At 40.2% G+C, this 22,983-nt stretch overlaps 1 protein-coding gene across 3 annotated transcripts in view; it reads left to right on the forward strand.

Annotated features, from left to right (window-relative positions):
* SLC25A21 (solute carrier family 25 member 21) overlaps positions 1-22,983 on the forward strand; it is a 459,237-nt gene that overhangs the window by 171,068 nt on the left and 265,186 nt on the right. For all 3 annotated transcript variants that reach the window (XM_045287906.1, XM_045287907.1, XM_045287905.1), the window contains one exon: positions 18,847-18,895. In XM_045287906.1, coding sequence (XP_045143841.1) covers positions 18,867-18,895 — 29 coding nt within the window. In that variant the 5' untranslated portion in view covers positions 18,847-18,866. The remainder of the gene's footprint in view (positions 1-18,846; positions 18,896-22,983) is intronic.

Here is a 22,983-nt window from a genome sequence, read left to right on the forward strand (position 1 = left end):
ATGAGGGCAATGAATATACAAATGTGCTTTACACAATTGATGTATGTATAGATTGTGATGAGAGTTGTATGAGCCCCTAATAAAATGATAAAAAATGTGTATTATGAAAATACTATGCATGAATTTAAAATTTTTGCACAAAAATATTTTTTTACTAATTAGTTTATTATTACATGCCTGGCCAGGCTCTAATTTGAAGCCCTAAGAAGGGTATCAGTTTTAAAAGAGGCCCTATCAGAGCAAGAAGAACATTGCTAAATTTGAAGTAAAAACAGCTATCAAATTTATGTTGGAAGAACAATGAAATCATAATGCTTTCTGAAAACTTTATGGGGAATATGCTCTCCACCCCCCAAATTCAGTTTTTTTAGATAACCTAGTTTAAGAAGATATGAGGTATTGAAGATGAAGTCCACAGTAACAGATCATTCATATCCATGTTCAAGGGAAAAAAGTAATCTTCTTTATGTTTCCATTAAAAGAATCAATGATTAACAGGATAGACAATACCCAACACCACAGTTCTCTGGACTTTTTCAGATGACACAATTCTGATTGAAAAATTAAAGTTGAGTAAGCTTCCTGGATTCTAAAGCTGTAAGGCCTATAGCAGCTACAGACAAAAGAAGAGATTTCAATGGAAAGTTGAAAGTTGAAATAAATGGGATCAATATTCTGAAATATTTCTTTGAAGAATTGAAACAAGAGATGGAGCCTGACTTTACCTGATTCTGTGATCCTGAAGACAAAGCCCATCAAAGCAGTGGCTACCAGGAGAGGACAGTGCCCCAGGCAAAGCAAAAGTGGGCTGGTCAAGGAAACTGGTGTTGTATTGTGTGTTTGTTTTTTTCTTTATTTTCCGTGTATTTTGCTTGGTGACTTTCTGGAGGGCCAAAGAATGATAACTTGTGGTTAATTATGAAAATGTTCTGAGAAAGTCATTGCAAGTGTTAGCAAAAGGTGCCTGGGAGCTTCGCCAGAGAGCGCTTCCCCCCACGGCAACGCTCAGGCTCGTTCCTCTCATCAAACAAGGGCAATTTGAGGAGCATTTCTGTGGGAAATTATTAACCATATACCTTACTGTCGAGATTTGACTCCTGATGTTTTCTGTCTCATAATCATATAAAAAATTAAAGTGTAGCCATTTTTCTTCAGTTAGCAATGTGAAAAGGACTGCATCGATATGGTTAAATTCTCAGGACTTTGGGCTTTTTAGGGATGGACTAAATGACTGGATGACCATTTAGCAAAGTATCTTGAACTTGACGGAATTTATCTTGAAAAATAAGGATTTTCTGTGTATTTTTCAATTCCATATTTCCATGAACTTTTCAAAGTCCCTTCATATAAAGCAGAATTTTAGCCTGATAATAGGAAAACAGATCTTATAACTAACAATTTGTCGTCTTTAAATACCTCAGTTCTCAGTCTACCACCATCTCTTTATAGTTCAAGGAGCTCTTGAGATGTTTTGTGCATCATTAACCATTGCATTAGCAAAATTATGCTAGGAATAATCCATTCTACATAGAAGATAGACACTGATTCAGAGACTGCCAGTGTATCTGCTTTGTATTTTAAACATTATCATGGATTCATTGAATAACATTGAGCAATCTCCCCTTCTAGACATAACACTCTTAAAGCTTCATCTATTACTTATCCACTAAAAAGTAGTATGCAGGCTTTGGGTATATAATATACACTTGACATGTTTCAATTTACTTAGTCAACAAATATTTATTCAGCAGCTACTGGGTGAGTTTTAGATATCTGTGAACACAGTAGGCAATTGTCTGTCCTGGTGAATCATATATTCTGTTGTATGGAATAAAGGAAAACAGAACAGCTGGAAGCGGTTTAACAGTGCAGAGGTTAGCAGGGGCAGGTATCTGTGTTTGGGGTACTCATTGATTAGGTGGAGGAAGATAACCAAATGAAAGGTAAGTGAAGTAGGCCAGGCAGAGGGATTATCTAGAGCAAAGGCTTGAAATCTGAAATACTCAGACTCTTGGCAAGTTTGGAAAACAGCAGAGAATCCAGTCCATGAGAGCCAAAGTATAACTTTAAGTATATTTCACCTGAATTGAGAGACTATCTCTATAATAGGTTTGATGCCCTGAATCATACTGACTGAATACCACACAAGTTGTGAGGTAACATCAAGAACATTGTATATGAAGACAGCAAATGGTCATTAAAAAGATAGGAAAGAGAGAAAATACCAAAATGGATATCAAAGAAGACTCTAAAAATGTCTGCTGAACACAGCGTAGCTAAAGCAAATGAAAGGAATGATCAAGCAAATGCACTGAACAGATTTCAAAGGGCAGGTGAAGAAGTCAAAGTAAAATTTTATAATCAAATGTGCAATGACTTGGAGGTAGGAAACCTGAAAACAAGAACACAGCATTTCTCAAGCTGAAGACAAAAAATACAAACACCAATTTCAATAATGAAAGTTTCCATGGGTAAAATATTGACTGGCACAGGAAGCACCAAATAATATGAAAGGATCACACAATGTTATTGGCGCAAAAAGAATTGGTTCATATTCAACCATTTTGGGAGCTGTGGTAGTTCTACAGTGTCAGTTTGGGACTTGAGAGGATTAAGAGTGAAGGGTCTAGTCTGTCAATGGGATCATAACCAATGAGACCTCTATGTAGGCATGGCTTTCTCCTGAGAATTCTGGGAAATCCGTTTTTTTCCTCCTTGGACGCAGGAGAAACTCTGCTCACTCCCTTAGAGACTCTACTGACAAGGCTGACTCTCTGAGACATCCCTGAGGAGAAGCCACATGGACCTACCCTGATGCAGCCCTGGGAGCTGGAGAAGCCACATGACCCAGCCTGATGCAACCAGACCTCTAGAGCCAGAGAAGCCATGTAGAGACCTCTGCCAGTGCTGAGAGGCTTACAATGCCACTGGACCCACAAGACTTTGCACCCCCTGGCCTGTGATCTTCCTGCATTCTGCATCATTATATGTGTTTGTGAGTCTGAAGAGGACTTTATAGATTGGTATCAGACTTATGAGCTAATATTAGACTTATGGACGTGATCTGGACTGGGCTGGGATGTTTTCTCAATATTCAACTGCTCTTGTATATAAAGCTCTTTCTTATACACATATGCGTGTTTATGAATTTGTTTCTTTAGTCTACGCAGACTAACACAGGAGGGAACATGATCAAGAGCAGCAGTTAATAGAAAAAGAAATCTGACCTACATCGAAGGCATTGCTATCCAAAAACAAGGCCCCAGGAATCAATGGAATACCAATTAAGATGTCTTAACAAGTGAATTCAGTGCTATAAGGGCTCACTCATCCACACCAAGAAATCTAGAAGACAGCTACGTGGCCACCTTACTGGAAGAGATCCATATTTGTAAACAGTCCCAAGAAGATGATCCAATAGAATGTGTAAATTATCATATAAGAGTAATATCACATGCAAGTAAAACGATGTTAAAGATAAGTTTTAAATGCTTACAGTAAAACATAAATAGGGAACTGCAAGAAATGCAAGCTAGATTCAGAAGATGGTGCACAGTGAGTATTATTCTTGCTGATATCAGATGAAACTTGGCTGAAAGCAGAGAAAGACATTTATTCACATTTTATTGACTATGCAAAGTTTTCAATTGTGTGGATCCTAACAAAGTATGGGTAACCTTTTGAAAAAATGGGAAATCTGTAATACGTAGTTGTGCTCACACAGAATCTGGACATAGACCAACAGGCAGCCATTTGACCTGAACAAGGGGATGCTGCATGGTTTAAAAATCAAGAAAGGTGCATGTCAGGGGTGTGCCCTTTCACCATACTTACTCAACCTGTACGCTGAGCAAATGATCTGACAAGATGAACTATCTGAAGAATACAGTATCAAGATTGGGCGATAGTTCATTAACAATTTGAAATATGGGTATGACACAACCTTGCTTCCTGAAAATGTAGAGAACTTGAAAGATTTACTGATGAAGATCAAAGACTGCAGCCTTCAGTGTGGGTTACACATCAACACGAAAGAACCCCAAAGCCTCACCACTGGACCAATGAGCAGTATCATGATAAACAGAGGCAATACTAAAGTTGTCAAGGATTTTGTTTTACTTGCGTCTGCAATCAACACTCATGGAAGCATCAGTCAAATCACATGGCATATTGCTTTGAGTCAAATGCTGCAAAAGATAGGCACCAAAACAAACACACACAAAAAGTGTTACAAACAAATGTGTCGCTTTGAGGGCTGAGGTCCAGTGCACTTGACTCAAGTCATGGCCTTTCTAGTCGCCTGATAGGTAGGCAGAGGATGGACAATGAATGAGGAAGATAGAAGAAGAATCGATGCATTTCTATTATGGTGTTGGTGAAGACTATCGAAAGTATCATGGACTACCTACCAGAAGAAGGAACCAATCTGCCTTGGAAGAAGTACAACCAGAATGCTCCTTAGAAATGAGGATGGAGAGGCTGTCTCTCACATACTTTGGACATGTCGTCCGGGGTGATGAGTCCCTGAGAAAGAACATCATGCTTGCTAAGGCAGAGGTTCAGAAGACAAAGAGGAAGGCATGCAGTATTTCATGCTATTGTATGCAAGGTTGCTGAGTCAAAACTGTCTCAGGAATAACCAACAACAACATACATCCTCATACTGTTGCTAAAAAGTGTTCTGCAGACTGTTGCAACACTTGCTAGGTAGAGAGGAAAGAATGCACAGGAATGACCCCAACAGTCTAGAATTCAATACACTATGATCCTCTTAGGAGTTAGTAGGAGAGAGGCAGGACTCACAGTAAATTAGGCCATGAATGTCAACACTTGCCATTGTCCCCTTACCATGTCCCAGGTTGTAAAAAGAATGGTAAAACATGGAAAGTACAATTTCTTCTGCCTTATCTTGTGGGGTCTGTGGTTGGTACAAATGGTTGGTGTCTCAGATCCTCCCAGCGGTGCCTCAGAAGAAGGACCTGATAATTTATTTCTAAACGATCAGCCATTGAAAACCCTATGGAATGCAGTTCATCTCTGATACACATGGGGTTGTCATGAGTTAGAATGGAATCAGTGGCAACTAGTGTTCTTTTCCTTTGCTTTGTTTTTTGCCTCATGTTTTAAGCATTTTAAACCTCCAGAATGAAAAAAAAATCCCCATAACTTCGGGGAAGCAATGCCTTTGATGTGGTTTTCTACTCCAAACTCTGAGGAAAAAGAATATGGTTGAGTTATGAGATATCTGTTAGTGGTCTTTGGCAAACTGGGTGCGAAATGTAGGAACTACTTCCTGATGTGTGTGGGCATGTGTATATAGAGATGTAAATTTAAAAAATAGATTTTACCTCACAGAAATCAGCCTTGCAGTTGTTACTTCGGACAAGTTATGCCAATTATAAAGAAAACCTAAGCCACGTATGAATTTAAATTTTAATTTAAAAAGATGAAATATTTGTCTATAAATATGTGTCATTAGTATTCCAAGAACCATAACATAGTTCATTGTGTAAGGTTTGCAATTTGAGATCAGAGAAAACAGGTATGCAAGACTAGAATTGATGCAGAACATGCGTAGCAATTAATACTGTAAATTAAAAAAATACTCACTATTGAGATGGTTACAACTCATAAGACTGTATCGGACAGAGTAGGACTGTACTCCAGATCATCTTCTCAAGAATATTCAGGCTATATCTCTCTCCCACAGAGTGTCTGGTGGGGGTTCAAACCACCCGTACTGTAAACAGCAGCAGTAAATCTGTGCACCTGAAACATAGATGTTTACATGTTATGCCTCTCTGCTCACTGTCTTCCCTTTACATGTAAAGTCTTTCTCAGTGTGGGCTTTTGTGACCACTTTTGAACGGCTTCAGCCACTCCGGCACCACTGACATTGCATCCGGCCCCGTTCCCTTGTCACAGTGTGCACACAGCTCGTCAGGACCCTCTGTCAGCCTGTTGGGTGCGGATTGATTGGTTGTCTTCTCACATTTACATGGTCACTCAACATCTGGATGTGTAGTCAGTATGATTGCATTTTTTTTATTCAAGAGCTCCATGTGCTTAAACTAGTGGATTAAAGTGGAACCCTGGAGGCACAGTGGATTTGGCTGCTAACCAAAAGGTTAGCAGTTTGAACCAGCTACTCTGCAGGAGAAAAAATGAAGCAGTCTGCTTCTGTGAAAATTTACAGTCTGAGAAATCCAATGGAGCAATTCTACCCTGTCCTATAGGGTCACGTGGAGTGGACATTGGCAGTGGGTTTAATGAAGTAAAGATGAAGTAAGCAGTTCCCATAAATGCACGTGCCGAAATCCTGATCAGCATTTATTGTTTAATACAACATATATTTATTGAGCTCATTGAATGTCAGCCATTGTACAAAGGGATGGGGTGAAAAGGCGAATAAGGCCCATGAAGTCCCTGCCCTTGTGGAGCTTTCAGACAAGAACTCAGAAAAGCGCAGTATTTATAATAATGATATTTCAGCATACTGCGGAAGCACTTGAAAGGGCTCTGTTATCAGAATTAGGTCTCACTGCAAGTAAAGTTCAAATAGTAGTTCAAAGTACTTTACAATTATTTTTCTCTAACATAAATGCCAGCTGGATAGACAACAACCCTTCACAACATCAGGGTCTACTTCTCTCTGTTGATCTGCTGTGTGTGGTTTCCATGTGCAGTTGCCTCATTGTCCACGACGGCTGCCTAGTCCTGTGCCCACAAGGAGGAGGAAGAGGGAAGTGAGGAACAAGCTCTCTACCTTTAAAGCACTTCTCAGAATTTGCTCAAACCACTTGCACTTATAATCCATTGGCCAGAACCTCGCTGTATGGCAGCAGAGAGTACCAGAAAGATGTTTGCTTGTGTTTCATTGATAATACAAAGTCATTCAATTGTGCAGATCATAACAAATTCTCGATAGCCTTGAGAAGAATGGGAATTCCAGAACACATCCTGGTGTCCGTGAGGAACATGTACATGGATCAAGAGGCAATAGTGTGGACAGAACAAGAGAATACGACATGGTTTAAAATCAGGAAAGGTGTCAGGGTTGTCACCTCTCACCATACTTAGTCTATTTGTATGCAGAGGAAAAAAAATCAAGGAAGTTATCTTTAAAGTGATCAAACACATATTTAAATTTAAGATCAGTTAGATAGTTTATAAGAAAAGCACCGATCACGTTTTCCCAAGAGGGTGCGTCTGTGGATGATGGATAGTGGTCCAACCACTGCATTATTTGTGGCTAGAGGAGACCAAACCATTTTATTGTGTGTTCATCTGGGTTGGTAATTTTAATAAATGTCAGTTTGGTGATGCAAAGCTACCGGGGCTGGTTTGTCTTGTTATTGGTGTATTTTGAATTGGTAATGAAGCTGGATTATTAAATAAACCAAAACCAAACCCATTGACCTTGACTTGATTCCAACTCGTAGTAGCCCTGCAGGACAGCGCAGAACTTCCTCATAGGGCTTCCCATACTGTAATCTTTACAGGATTAGACTGCCTTGTCTCTTCTCTTGAAGAACTGCTCTTACTATCTCACTGTCATGGGGTTGTTGTTGCCAACTCATAGTGACCCACAGGGCAGGGTAGAACTGCTCCTGTGAGTTTCCGAGACTCTACTGGCTTAGAAAGCTCCTTATTTCTCCCGAGGAGCTGCTAATGGCTTCAAACTGTTGACCTTCAGATCCCGGCCCAATGTGTAATCACTATGCCACCAGGGCTCCATTGAGGAACTGCTAGTGGGCTTTAATTTCCACCTTTCCATTAGCAAACAGGCCTTTTAACCGCTGTGCCACCAGGACTCCTAATGTAAAATAGAACCTGATGTCTTAGACTAGTCTTCTTTCCTATATTCAATGTTCAACTTAATGCAAAAAGAGGAAGTACTAAAATCTATGTTTAATAAAAGGCAATCCGGTGCTTCAGAGTAGAACTGTGCTCCATAGCCTTTCTTCTAAGGTGCTTCTGGGTAGATTCTGTTTGTCACCTTTTGGGTTAGTTGCCCAGAGCTTAACTCTTTGCACCACCCAGAAACTTCTAATCTGCATTACTCAACCTATTATTTAATTTGTGACTTCATATTAGGAAATAGAACAACCAAGGAACACTTGAGACAATTCAGTTCGAGTTCACCCCTAGCCTAGAAGTAACATGATTAATCTGATCCTATTGAATGGCTATTGTCATAAATAATAATCAGAATTTCATAATCCTTAGTATTTAGTCAGAGACAGTAAACAACCACTCCCCACTTGAGTGATTCCAGTTTGTGTCTGAATTCTTATCAAAAAACAAAACCTCTGTATCGTTTTCTTTTTTTTTTTTAAAAAAAGATCATTTTTATTGGGGGCTCTTAGAACTCTTATTACAATCCAAACATCACTTGTATCAAGCATATTTGTACATATGTTGCCATAATTCTTTTCTAGACATTTACTTTCTATTGAGTCCTTGGTAACAGCTCCTCTTTTATCCCCCACCCCAACCCTCATGACCCCTTGATAGATTATAAATTATTATTATTTTCATATCTCACACTGACCGCTGTCTCCCTTCCCCTATGGTTTCTGTTGTTCTTCCCCTTGGAGGTGGGTATGTGGTTATGTGTCGATCATTGCAATTGGTTCCCCCTTCCTCTACTTCTCTCTGCCCTTCCCTCTACCCATCTGGTATCGCTATACCCATTCCTGTTACTGGTTTCTGTGTGTCCTGAGCTCCTATCTCTTATCTAAACCTATGTACATGCTCCGGTCTAGTTCAAAGTGAGAAGCAGCACTGGGGTCATGCTAATGTGGGGTGAGGAAACCTCAAGGACCCAGAGGAATATTGTGTGTTTCATCAGTGCTTTATTACACCCTAATTGACTTATCTCCTCCCCGTGGTCCCTCTGTGGGGGGATGTTCCATTTTCTACAGATGCGCTTTAGGTCTCCGCTCTGACCCCACTTGTTTTCTTTTTTTTTAAATCGTTTTATTGTGGGCTCCTACAACTCCTATGACAATCCATACATCCCATCCATTGTGTCAAGCACATTTGTACATTTGTTGCCATCATCATTCTCAAAACATTTGCTTTCTACTTAAGCCCTTGGTATCAGCTCATCATTTTCCCCTCCCTCCCCACTCCCCATGAACAGTTGATAATTTATAAATTACTATTAATTTGTCATGCCTTACACTGTCTGACATCTCCCTTCACCCACTTTTTTGTTGTCCGTCCCACAGGGAGGGGGTTATATGTAGATCCTTATAATCGGTTCCCACTTTCTCTCCACCCTACTTGTCCTGAGGTGTTCATCTGCCCTGAATTCCCTATGGTTCCAGTTCCTATCTGTACCAGTGTACATCCTCTGGTCTAGCGGATTTGTAAGGTAGAATTGGGATCATGATAGCAGGGGTCGGAGGGGCAGGACGCATTAAAGAAATAGAGGAGGGTTGTGTGTTTCATTGTTGCTATAATACACTGGCTCGTCTCCTGCCCACGATCCTTCTGTAAGGGGATGTCCAGTTGCCTACAGATGGGCTTTGGGTCTCCACTCCACACTGTCCCTCATTCTCAATGATATGATCTTTTGTTCTTGGATGCCTGATACCTGATCCCTTCAATACCCCGTGATCACACAGGCTGGTGTGCTTCTTCCATGTGAACTTTGTTGCTTTTCAGCTAGATGGCTGCTTGTTTATCTTCAAGCCTTTAAGACCCCGTACACTATATCTTTTGATAGCCAGGCACCATCAGCTTTCTTCACCACATTTGCTTATGTACCCATTTTGTCTTCAGCAATCGTGCTGGGAAGGTAAGCATCATGGAATGCCAGTTTAATAGAACAAAATATTCTTGCATTCAGGGAGTAGTTGAGTAGAGGCCCAATGTCCATGTGCTACCTTAATACTAAACCTATAAATATATGCACATGTATCTATTTCCCATCGTCATATATAAATATATTTACATATGTACATACCTGTATTTAGACTTCTATAAATGCTATTTTGCCTCCTAGTTCTTTCCTTTATTTCATTTTACTTTCCTTTTGTCCTACTATCATGCTCAGAATTCACTCAGCTTTCAGTAATTCCTCTCAGTAACATTGCCCTTGATCAGGCCCCACCAGGCCTCTTACACACCCTCTCGCCAATGATTTTGTATCACCTGTTGTTCCCTTGTCCTTGGGTTTGTTAACACCACTTCCTTTCCTCTGCCTCCCCCTCTCCCATGCCCCCTGTGAACTGTTGGTCCCGTTGTTTTCTCCTCCATGTTGCTTATCCAGCCTATCTTATCTAGATAGACCTGCAGAGATAATAAGCACAAAAATAAGACAGTGCAAAAGAAAACAAAACTACAACAAAAAACTAATGACAAAAAAAGAGAAAAGCCAATAAATAGTTCAAGGTCTGTTTGTTGACATTTATGAGTGTTTTCCAGTCAAGTCTGATGGGGTGCCTAGCCCTGGGTCCCAAATCTATTTTTAGTACTCCCTCGGGACTTCCTTGCTCTGCTCCCTTTGCTGCTCTGTTGCACACCCTTAGTGTTTTGCCTTGGTGTGGTGTGGTCAGATCGGGTGCAATTTCCACACTGTGTCTCCAGTGTTGTCCCTTGTAGGACTATGGGTTAGTGAGGGATGTCATGCCTTGTAGTGGGACTGGCCGTATGGTCCTCTCTGTGCATTGGCTGCTCTGAGCAGGGATATCGTCCTCAAGGTTTGGTGGGCCAGGATGTGCTTCAATCTCTCTTACTCCCCTTTCATTTTCTCCCATGTGCTCTGATCAGACATGTCCCTCTCCCTGAACTGTAGCTTCAGTGCTGTCCTCTGACATACATTTTTCTGGGGGGTGGGGCAGCTGTCTACGTAGTTGGGATTTGGGCCAGCCCCTCAGATCTCTCTACTGATTCCCTGCTTCATGCCGGTATTTTGCATTCACATCTTGGAGCACTGGGTTGAAGTTGGTCCCTCTTTCCCTATCGAGATATAAACAATAGCCTCCCCTTGTGTGGGTTAGTGCCCTGTTCCCCCGTTACCCATTTCTTTTTCTTTCTTTCTTTCCGCCCCCACCCCCCGCCCCTTTTTAGGGGGCTACCATATGTATCCCTGATTTTGGTCTGGCCCCTGTCATACTACCTCGACCTTACCCCAGGAATATTTGTATGCAGTAGCTTTTTCCATATGTCCCTTTTGCATTTTTTTTAAGCTCACCTCAGTGAATTGATGTTGTATTTGTCCTTTTGTGCTTGGCTTACTTCACTAAGCACTTTCCTCTAGTTCTTCCCATGCAGCGATGTGCTTCATGTGTTCATTACTGCTTTTTAGGGATCATAGTACTCCATTGTATGTATGTTCCACGGTGTTTTAATCGATTCGTCTGTTGTTGGAAATTTGGGGTGTTTCCAACTCCTTGCAATTGTAAACTCTTGCCTTTTCTGGGTATATGCCCAGTAGGGGGATTGCTAGGTCCTATGGTAGCTCAATTTCCATCCATTTTACATATTGCCAAATCGATTTCCATAGTGGCTATACATACCTGCAGATCCACCAACAGTGGATGAGAGTTCCTGTCTCCCCACAGCCCGTCCAACACTTGTTGCTTTCTGATTTTTTGAATTAGGCTACCTTTGAGGGTGTTAGGTGGTATCTCATTGTTTTAATTTGCATTTCTCTTATGGCTCATGATCGGGAACAGTTTCTCATTATGCTTATTGGCCATTTGGATTTCTGCCCCTGTGAACCTTCTGTTCAGGTCCTGTGCCCACCTCTTCAGTGTGCAATTAGATTTTTTCTTTTGGAAGCTAGCAAAGTATTGTAGATTGTAGTAATAAGGCTTGTGTCTGATGTGTCATTGCTGATGATGTTTTCCCAGTCCGTGGACTCTCTTATTACTCTCTTGGTGAATTCTTTCCATGTATATAGGTGTTTTATCTTCAGTATATCCCACTTGTCAATTTGTGTCTCCTCTGTGTTTGTGTCCTTCCCTATTTCTAATAGCCTGTGTATTCCCTGCACCAACATTCTCAGGTTTGTCCCAATTCCCTCACTGTTGGCTCTAATAGTTTGGGGTTTTATCTCAAGCTCTGTGATCTACCTTGAATTTATTCTTGTGCATGGAGTGAGATACAGATCTTGCTTCATTTTTCTGCAGGTAGGTCTCCATATTTTCTAGTACCTCCCACCGTGTCCTTCTTGAGGAGTTCTTTGCTAATTCTGGGCTTCTTCCCTCTCCATATGAAGTTGGTAATCAGTTTTTCCATTTCTTTGAAGAAAGATGAGGATAACTGTATCGGGATTGCATTAAACTTATATAGTGCTTGGGCAGAACTGACATCTTTACTATATTGAGTTTTCCAATCCATGAGCATGGAATATTCTTCCATTTGTTGAGGTCACTCTTGGTTTCTTGTAATTGTGTTCTGTAGTTTTCTTCATATAAATCTTTTGATCTTTTAGTCAGGTATATCCCTCGATATTTCAGTTTGTGCTTGGCTATTGTGAAGGGTACTACCTTTTTGATCTCCTCTTCTGTGGTCTTATCTGATGTGTATAGCAGTCCAATAGACTTTTGTTTGTTGATCTTGTTCCCTGCCACTCTGCCATACTCTTCTATTGCTTCCAGTACTCCCCTTGTGGAGCTTTTGCGATTTTCCATATATAAAATCATATCATCTGCGAATAACGATAGTTTCACCTGTTCGTTCCCCAGGTGAATACCTTTGATGTCTTTTCTTTGCCTTATGCTGTTAGCTAAAACCTCCACTACGAAATTAAATAAAGGTGGGGACAAGGGCCATCCTTGTCTGGTTCCCTTTTTCAGTGGGATTTTGTTCGTCTTTTCTCCATTGACTACCACATTGGCTGTTGGTTTTTCATATATAGCTTGTATTATCTTGAGGAATTTTCCTTCCATTCCTATCTTCTTGAGTTTCTTAAACAGGAATTGGTGTTGGGTGTTGTCAAATGCTTTCTCAATATTATCATGTGGTTCTTATAGTTTTTCATGTCAATGTGGTGAATGATACTGATGGTCTTTTGTATCTTGAATCATCCCTTCATCCCTGGTATGAATCCCACTTGGTCATGGTAAATTATTTGTTTGATATACTTTTGGATTCTATTGGCCATTTTTTCCTTTTACTTCTTTTTATTTTATTTTACTTTTTTTTATTTTGGCCAGTTTTTTCTTAAGGAGTTTTACATCAATGTTTATTAAGGATATTGGTCTCTAGTTCTTGATTCTTGTGGGATCCTTGCCTGCTTTCGGTATCAGAGTTATACTAGCTTCATAAAAGAAGTTTGGGAGTTTGTTGCTTTTTTCTATGTTCTAGAAGAGTTTGTGTAGGATTGGTGTCAGTTCTTCCCTGAATGCATGGTGGAATTTTCCTGTGAAGCCATCTGGTTCGGGGATTTTTTTAGTTGGTTATCCCCTGATAACCTTGTTTATTTCTTTTATTGATATGGGTCTGTTGAGATTCTTGACGTCTCTCGGGAATAGTCTAGGGAAGGATTGTTTTTCCAGGAATTTGTCCATGTCTTCGAAGTTGTTGAATTCATTGGAGTATGGTCCTTTGTAGTACTGTGTAATTATCGTTTGTTTTCATTAGGGTCTAATGTAATGTCCTCTCTTTCATGCCTCATCCTTGCTATTGAAATTTGTTCCCTCCTTTCTTTGGTTAGATTTGCTGCAATCTGTTGATTCTCTTTATCCTTTCAAGAGCCAATTTTTAGCAGCATTTATTTTTCCGATAGTTTTCTTATTTACCCTCTCCTGATTCTCAGCCCTGATTCTTATTATTTCTTTTCTTTTGCTATTAGTAGGGTTGTCCTGTTGACTCTGCTCTAGTTGCTGTAATTTTGTGCCAGCATATCAATTATAAGTCTCTCTTCCTTTTTCATGTGTGCATGTATTGCTATGAAATTTCATCTGATAACTACCTTTGCTGTGTCCCATAAGTTTTGGTACGTCGTGTTCTCATTCTCATTGGTTTCTAGAAATTTCCTAATTACATCTCCGATCTGGACCAATGCACACTTGTTTTGCAATAGAGAGTTATTCATCCTCTAATTGTTTGCCCTTGTTTTCTTCATCTTCCTTTTGTTGATTTCCAGCCTTATGGCACAGTGATCAGAGAAAGAGGTCTGTATAATTTCAATGTGCTTGAATTTATGAAGATTCACCTTATGCCCCAGCATATGGTCTGTCTTTGAATATGTGCCATGTGGGCTGGAAAAGAATACAAATAGTTGGATAAAAAGCTCTGTAAATATCTATCAGGTCAAATTGTCTAATTGTAGTGTTTAGATCTCTAGCCTCCTTATTGAGTTTCTTTCCCTGTGATCTATCTTTCTCAGAGAGCAGAATATTGAAGTCACCTATTATGATTGTTGAGTCTGTGATTTCTTTGTCCATCTTTTGGAGTGTTTGGTTGACGTATTCAGTGAGTCTCTCGTTCAGGGAATATATGTTTAAAATACTTAGTGGTTCTTTGTGTACCATTTCCTTGAGCATTATATAGTGTCCCTCCTTATTTCTTTTCGTGATTTGCACTTTGAGGTCAATTTTATCTCAGATTAGGATTGCAACCCCTGCTTTTTTGAATTGCTATTTGCTTGGTATGGTTTTTCTCCAGTCTTTGATTCTCACCCTATTTTTGTCTGTAGTCTTCAGATGTGTCTCCTGTAGGCAGCTGATGGATGGGATGTGTTTTCTAAGCCAGTCTGATAGCCTCAGTCTTTTAATGCCTGAATTCAGTCCATTGATATTCAGGGTTATTATCTCCATCTATGGACTCTGTGGTGTCAACTTATCCCTTTTGTATTGGGTGTTTTCCTACCTCCCTTTCTTATCAGTGCATGTTTGTGTGTGTGTTTCATTCTTGACTTCTTTCCACCCTTAAGCCAGTGCTATCTTGGGGGCTGTTTTCTCTTTGTTGTCCTCTGGGTGGGGTTGTTCTATGTAGCTGAGTGCTGTTCTTCTGCCCATACTAGGTCGGCAAGAATATGCTGTAGGACTGGGTTTCTTATAAAGTATTGTTTGAGTTTTTCCTCATCTGGGAAGACTCTTACTTCTCCAACTATCTTGATCAACAATTTGACTGGGTAGAGTTTTCTTGGGTTTGCATTGTTTTCCTTCAATTTTTGGAATATATTGCTCCACTCTCTCCTCTTCTTCATAGTTTCTGCTGATAGGTCTGAGCATATTCTTATTTGGGATCCTTTATATGTGATTGCTGGTTTTTCCCTGGCTTGCTCTCATGATTTTCTCCATTTCCTCAAATTTGGATAGTTTATTATGTGCCTTGCTGACTTCTCTTGGGATTAAGTCTAGTTGGTGTTTATTCAGCCTCCTGAATGGTTGCTTGGTTTTAATTCATTAAGCTGGGGAAATTTTTCTCCAAGAATTCTCTCACTATTGTTGCAGATGACTTCTTTGGTGTGTCTTCCTCTGTTAATCCAATTATTCTTTTTCCTCTTCATAGCATCAGCATAGCTCTTATGTTTTCTTCAGCTTCTCTGATGATCTTATTAGATTTTTGTTTGCATTTATTAAAGGCTGCTTGGCTGTCCTCTAAGTCACTAGTGCAGTTCTCTGCCTCTTCCAGTTGATTGGTGAAGTCTGTGAGTCTGCTACTGGTTTTTATTATCTCATCCCTAAGTTCTTGTATTTCCCTTTGGTGTATGGACTTTATCTCCTCTATCATTCCATCCTTTTTCTGTATTGTTTCCCTCATATAACTCAAAGCAGAATTCTGAAAATTTCTTTCTGTGGCAGATCCATTTCTGCTCTTCTATGTACATTGTGAGATTCAGGACATCTTCTGCCATTGCCTTTTGCTTCTCCCGTGTTTTTCATTGAGGTAGTGGACTCTGATGGCTGTTTGCATTGTGTTGTTTTAGAGGAGCCAGGTGCCATTTTCCAGGGAGTCAAAGAGCATTGGCTCTCTCTGGGAAACTCATGGGAATGCTTCTTTGAAATGCCTGCAGCTAATATTGCTATGAATTTGGCCTACCAGTTTATCCTCCTGTGGCTTCACTCTTTCCCTAGTCAACCAGTATTGTGTTATTTGAAGGACAAGTTGGAGGACACTGGTTGAATTGTTGTGGACCCACGAGGATGGTGCTTTAGTGGGTGATCTCACAAGAAACTGTTATGGTGTGGCCCACAGCAGCTTGGGGTACCACAGAGGATGTGGGGGGGTTGTCCGCTGCAACATGAGTGCCATGGAAGGCTGTTGGGTTGCCCGCTTTTGTGTAGAGCACTGTGAATTGTGGGCAGAATTGGCCTGGTCAGTATATCACTGCAGAAGTTGAGCAGAGGTCCCCAGAGCAGCATGAAACGATGGCAATTTTTGGTCAAGCTGTCTTAGTCCATGAAGGCCCTTTGGCAGTTGGGACCACAGAAGATTGATAGAAGCTCCCCCAGCCAAGCAGGCAGGATTTACCCCGAAGAAAGTGGGTGGGATTTCGCCAGCCATGTGCTGAGCACTGCAGAGGGCTGATGGGCGGAATTTCCCCTGGAAGAATTTGGGCGTGATATCCCTTGGTGGAGGGTGGGCGGGCTTTCCCCAGACTTGGGTTACATTGCAGAGGGTGGAGCCCTCCCAGCTGGGTAAAGGGCAGGCATAAATACCGTTGGCTAAGGGGAGTGGTCTGGAAATGTTTAGTGATAATAACTTAATAGGTTCTTCCAATAGTCTAATGATCTCTCCTTTCAATCTTTCCAGAGCTCCCAATAACATTCGCTCACAAACACGTGATCATCTGGAAAGATTGAAAGGAGAGATCATTAGACTATTGGAAGAACCTATTAAATTATCACTAAACATTTCCAGTGAATATGGAATCCATAAGTAATATAAAACAAAAACCAATTATCCGTTTTTAAAATCCTCCATTGACTCCTAAAATTCTATGAGATGCATATCCATGACCTTGACCCTGCTGCTTACCTTCCAGCCCCACATCTTGTTATGTCATACTTTTAAGCTGAGCTACCACAGTGTATGAATCTTCCATGTTCTGCTATTAGCAATTAACTCTATTGTTGGGATTATTGGTTCATTTGGTAAAATTTTGTTCTAACTGGTGCTATTTTAATATTTCATTTGTTCTCCAATGTCCCAAGGGAGAACATTTGTGTACTTGCTTTGTCATATGGTTTTCAGTGTCCTATTCCTTTATATGTTTAGATATAATATTTCACAAATAAATTTTAAAATGACCTAAGAACGTGAACTCACCATCCAGTCCCTACTCTAGAAAATACTGAAAACCTGGAATTATTCAGAAGCATACCTTAATAGATACCTTTTGTCATGCTTGGTGAGAATGGAATTTTAGAAGTTTGTTTCCAAGGTAAATTTTGTTTCGAGTACTGGGACGTTTTTCTTCTTCTAGCTAACCTATTAAAGCTTAAGTTAAAGTTATAAAAACAAAAGCCAAACTCACTGCCATTGAGTCAGAATTGACTCATCATGCCCCCCCACCCTGTGGTTTTTCGAGAGTGCAATTGTTTATAGGAGTAGAAAGCCCAGTCTTTTTCCTGAGGAGCTGCTGGTGGTTTCAAACTGCTGACCATGTGGATCACAGCCCAACATGTAGCCATTACACCACCAGGGGTCCTTCATTAAAGTTATATGTAAAAAAATAAAATTCTAAGAATTAAAATCAAGAATTAAAAAAATCTGAAACATAATTGTTAATGTCCACTGATGATTGTCGCCTTACAGTTTATGGTAACCCTCATGTACAATGGAACTAAATGCTACCCAGACCTGTGCCATCCATATAATTATATGGATCATCATTGCAATCCATAGGGTTTTCATTGGCTGATTTTTCAGACACAGACCACCAGACCTTTCTTCCATATCTGTCTTAACCTAAAACCCCGCTGAAAGCTGATCAGCATCACAGCAGCAAGCGACAGATGGCAGCTGTGCTTCCAGTGCACTGGCTCCATTAGGTCATCTGTAAAGTGGGGGTAAGGATGCCTTCTATCACATGTTCTTGTGAGGAGTGAATGAGAGAATGAGATAAGCTAAGAATGCTTAGTACTTAGAACAATGTCTGGCCCATAATAAACAGTCAATAAATGTACTCTATAAAGAGCCCTTGTGGTGTAATGGTTACACTGTGACCTAATAACCACAAGGTCAGCAATTGGATACTACCAGCTCACTCCATGAGAGAAAGACGAGGCTTTCTACTCCCATAAAGAGCTACGTCTCGGAAACCCACAGAAGCAGGTGTACTCTTCCCTTCGCGGTTATTATGAGTCAGAATCTACTCAATGGCATTGAGTTTGATTGGTTTATGTAGCTGTTAATGTGTTCGTATGTATTGGACTCCCATCATTACTTTGTGAGACTTGTTTTCTTTACTTCTTGGCTTTTGAAACTGAGGTTCGTGATTTCCCATATTAGTAAATTAGGAGAGTAATCAAAGCCCCTATTTGTTTATTTTCAGTCTTTCTTTTCTTTCCTCCTTTCCTCTCATATGAACTGAATGCTTGAACTAGACTGAGATACAATAATTCCTGCCTAGTTGATTAGGATGTAGGACATCTGATTGCATTTTCTTTCCTTTAGAATCCCTTTCCCCTGCATGTGCCAGAGTACTCCTAAGAAAACTTTTGCTCACATCTTTTGCACCCATTAATATAAAATCAAATTATGCCTTTGTTTTTTGTCACTAGCCTAATACTACCTACTACTATTAGCTGTCCTTTCTAAGAGCTCAAGTTCTATAATTGAATTTTCACACATAAAAAATCAATAAGGTCAAGGAAAAAAGACTAACCAATATTTATCTAAGTGTTTATTGGACTTTTCTTTATCATCTTTCAGGTCTTGTAGAAATTTGCCTGATGCACCCTCTCGATGTGGTGAAAACCAGGTAAGGTTCTGCATGAACAAGTTTTATTGACTTTGGCTGATATCCAAATAAGGTCTGTCAGAACACTAAATGCTAGAACTTGCCCCAGACTGGTAGCTTCTCCTGTAATGACATTTATATTCGTTCCTTTTTTTTAAAAAAAATGCTATTTGACAGATAAAATGTGAACAGTGAAAAGCATTTTTGGATAGGGGTCATCTGAAGGTATTTAATATTTTATTGCCTCTACATGACAACCAGGAGGTATGATTTGTGACTATGCTGGTAAATTTATCAAAATGATGGAAGAACAAAACTTTATCCAGTGAATTATGACAATGGACTTTCATTTGGCATTGTATATAACAGACTGATATTTAATAGTCACCATTTGGGGATGAGACTCCAAAATTTCAATCAAACTTCCTAAATGATGTTTATAGAATTCATTCCTGTGACTGTTTGGCAATGCAAACTGCCCTGTTTCCAGGAATAGGCATTTGCTCATAAAGAGAGATACAAATCAGGGCAAAGAACCTTATGGGTTTGAATATGAACGAACTTTTTTTTTTTAAGTTGAACCTTGGCTAAATTGCTGAACTCTTGCCTTTGATATGAGAAGCTCTTGAGTATAGTGAAGCTTCTATTTGTTTGCCTTGTGCAAAATCCAAGCAAGCCATTCCCAGGCTGTAGCTGAAGAGCAAATAGTGCCATGCAACCATGGGTTAAAAAGCCTGGCCACCAAAAGGACATACTTGAATCTCGCTGGTCTCTGGGCAGCTTAATCTACTGATAGGGGATCAGAATCATGAACTGGTTGCCAAAAACAGGCTGCAAATAATTGTACACTGCTAGTAGAAAAGGAGCCCTGGTGGCACAGTGATGAAGTGCTGGTCTGCTAAGATTGGCTGTTGAAACCCACCTGTCCATTCTGCGGAGAAAGACATGGTGATCTGCTGCCCTAAACACTACAGCTCAGACAGCCCTCTGGGCAGTTCCACTCTGTGACGTGAGTCACTACGGATCAGAATTAACTCAAGGCCACCCACCACCAGCCATAATAGACCTAGAGAAGGTAAGAATGTAGCCTCAAGTCACAGAGCCCAAGCAGAGAAAGAAGAAACCCACAAAATATATTCAAGATTCATGATGTATACACCATTGAATCATCTTTCACAGGGCTCAACGATGGCAAAACCGACTGGCATTTCTTTGTAAGATGCCCTGTTAGACAGGGTTCTCTAGAGAAACAAAACCATGACGCTAATATTTTTTTATATATTTATACAGATAGATAGATAACATTAGAAATAAGCAGTTAATTAATCTATAAAGATCTATAAAGCAGTACAAATGGCTCAGTGCAACTCACTCCCGTGAGACAATTGTGAGACACTGGCAATCCTTCAAGTCTTGAGGGCTACCGGGTAGTCCTCTGTAGAGCAATTCAGGCTGTCCAGCCACAGGCAGCAAACAGCAAGGCAGGTCACCAACAGTCAGCCAGATGACAAGGTCCAACAGTCCCCAGCTCAAGAGATGTAAATTTCAATGGTGTGGTGAAGCAGGTCTTGAAAGAAAATGAAACATATCCATATCAGATTAATTCAGTGTACCATGGTTCAAATCATAATATCAAAGGAAAGGCAAAAACAACTCTGACAAAAATGATGTACAAGTGAGCCATTTAGGCAATGCCTGCGACAACTTGGAACCCAGGGCCCTTGTTACACCAGGTCAGTAAGGAAAGTGACCTGCTAGAATCCATAAATCAAAATAATTTCGTGCCTTCTTTCTTACATTTATGATCCTGAATATTTCATTTTTATCAAATTAACAAACGCACCTCATATAAAATTCAAATAGTATTCTATACTTTTTGCCAATCAAGATAGGTAGATTATGCTGCTATTACAACAGCAAGTCCCAAATATCAGTAAATTACTATATCATGCATTGTTTTCTCACTCCTACTCCATGTCCAAATGCATGTTGACATCCAGATTGATGGGAGATCGGGTTACCACACCCCGCGGTCTTCTGTAGCTGGAAGAACTGAGATGAGGGTTATGGCACTGGTAGTTAGCAGTTTGACTAATGTATAACTTCCTCCCCAACCAGTTGTCAAGAATCAATTACTTGGCCACAAGAAGGAGAGGAAATACACTCTCCACAATGACCTGAAAGAGAAGAACTGGCTATCATTCTTCCAGAAAAATGAAGGAAACGTGGCACAATCCTATGAATTCTCACAAATGCTGTTCATCACTGAACCAAGTAGTTTATGCCTTTGGAGTTCATTATGGCCTCAGATTTTCACCACTTCAGCTTCCTGTTGTTAGGTACCGTCAAATCAGTTCCAACTCGCGGCAACCCCTGTACAAGAAGGAAACACTGCCCCATCTTGTGCCACTCTCACAACTGTTGCTGTTTCGGTCTCTATTGCAACTACTGTATCAATCCATCTCATTGTGGGGCTTCCTCTTTTGTGTTGACCAAGCATGATGCCCTTCTCTAGAGCTGTTTCCTTTTGACAGTATGTCCAATGTATGGGTGACAGTCTCACCACTCCGTTCTGGCTGGACCGCTTTCAGCACAGATTTGTTTATTCTGCCAGTGCATCTTATAATCAACACTGTCATTCAAACGCATCCATTTTTCTTAAGTCTGCCTAGCTGTCATTTGCAAACAAGGTGATTGAAAATACTATATATAGCTTGGGTCAGGGGCATCTTAGCCCTCAAAGTGAAATCTTTAATCTTCGGTACTCTGAAACTCACAGGGTTAGTCTTACCTTGTCCTATAGGGTTGCTATCAGTTGGCATCGACTGGATGACATTGAATTTGACTTTATGGAGTTGTGCACAGCAGATTTACACAATGCAATTTGTCATTTGATTTCTTGACTGCTACTTCTATAGGCACTGAATGTGAATTCAAGTGAAAGTCAATACACTTCAACTTCAGTCTTTCTCTACCATTAGGTTGGTTATTGGGCCAGTTGCCAAGAGTTTTGTTTATTTCTTACATTGAGTTGTAATCTTTACTGAAGGCTGTAATCTTCCTTAGTAAGTGCTTCCAGTTTCCTTTAACACTCCTTTCTACACAATCAAGATCACAGAAAACAAGGGGATTTGATGTCCTCGATGCTGAGGGTATGACAGTGATCTGGCCTTTGTGTTCCGTGACACTACCAGCGCCATATTTAGAGGCCTTCTCTTGGGTTGTTGTTTCTCCAGTGAAGACTCCTTTAATTAAAGCTTTGGTTTAAAAAAAAAGCTTTGTGTGGTGCAAGGTCCCACTAACTTCCCATCATGACCATATGTTTAGGATTGTGACACTTTTCTGCCCTTCATTGTGCTAAGTGACCTCATCTGGATTTTTCTGGTCCAATCTCTTCATTGAATAACCCTCAAATCTTGTGGGGCATAAGGAGGTGGGGGACAAGTATGTGTATATACTATGTATTGGCATCCCTATTTTCAGTCACATGACCCCAATCTTTCAAGGTTTGTGACACCTCCAGAACCTAGGTGCAGGTTGCTGCCCCTGTTAAGTCAGATGCCAGTTCTCTGTCCATTTTCATCCAGGAAAAATGTGTTCACATTACATATCCCTGTGATTTTCTATCTTGTTATCTATGTCCTTACATGTTTGTACTTATTTATATTATCATTCTTTAACTATCTTTTTAAGTCAAGGTCTTATAGGGAACTTCCAGAGATTCAGGTTGGATTTAGAAGAGGATGTGGAACAAGGGTTATCATTACTGATATCAGATGGATCTTCGTTTGAAGGAGAAAATACCAGAGAGATGTTTAATGTGTTTCATTGACTATGCTAAGGCATTCGATTGTGTGGTCCATAACAAACTGTGGGCAACCTTGAGAAGAATGGGAATTCCAAAACACTATATTGTGTTTATGTGGAATCTGTACATAGAACAAGAAAAAGGTGTGTAAACAGAACGAGGACATACTGCATGGTTAAAATCAGGAAAAGTGTGCATTAGGGTTGGGTCTTCTCACCATACTTGTTCAGTCTATATGCTGAGCATATAATCAGATAAATGGAATTATATGAAGAAGAATGCAGCATCAGGATTGAAGGAA

This window comes from Echinops telfairi, unplaced genomic scaffold (assembly GCF_000313985.2).
Source record: "Echinops telfairi isolate 266 unplaced genomic scaffold, ASM31398v2 ScPeMD7_18;HRSCAF=68, whole genome shotgun sequence".
NCBI classification, from domain to species: domain Eukaryota; kingdom Metazoa; phylum Chordata; class Mammalia; order Afrosoricida; family Tenrecidae; genus Echinops; species Echinops telfairi.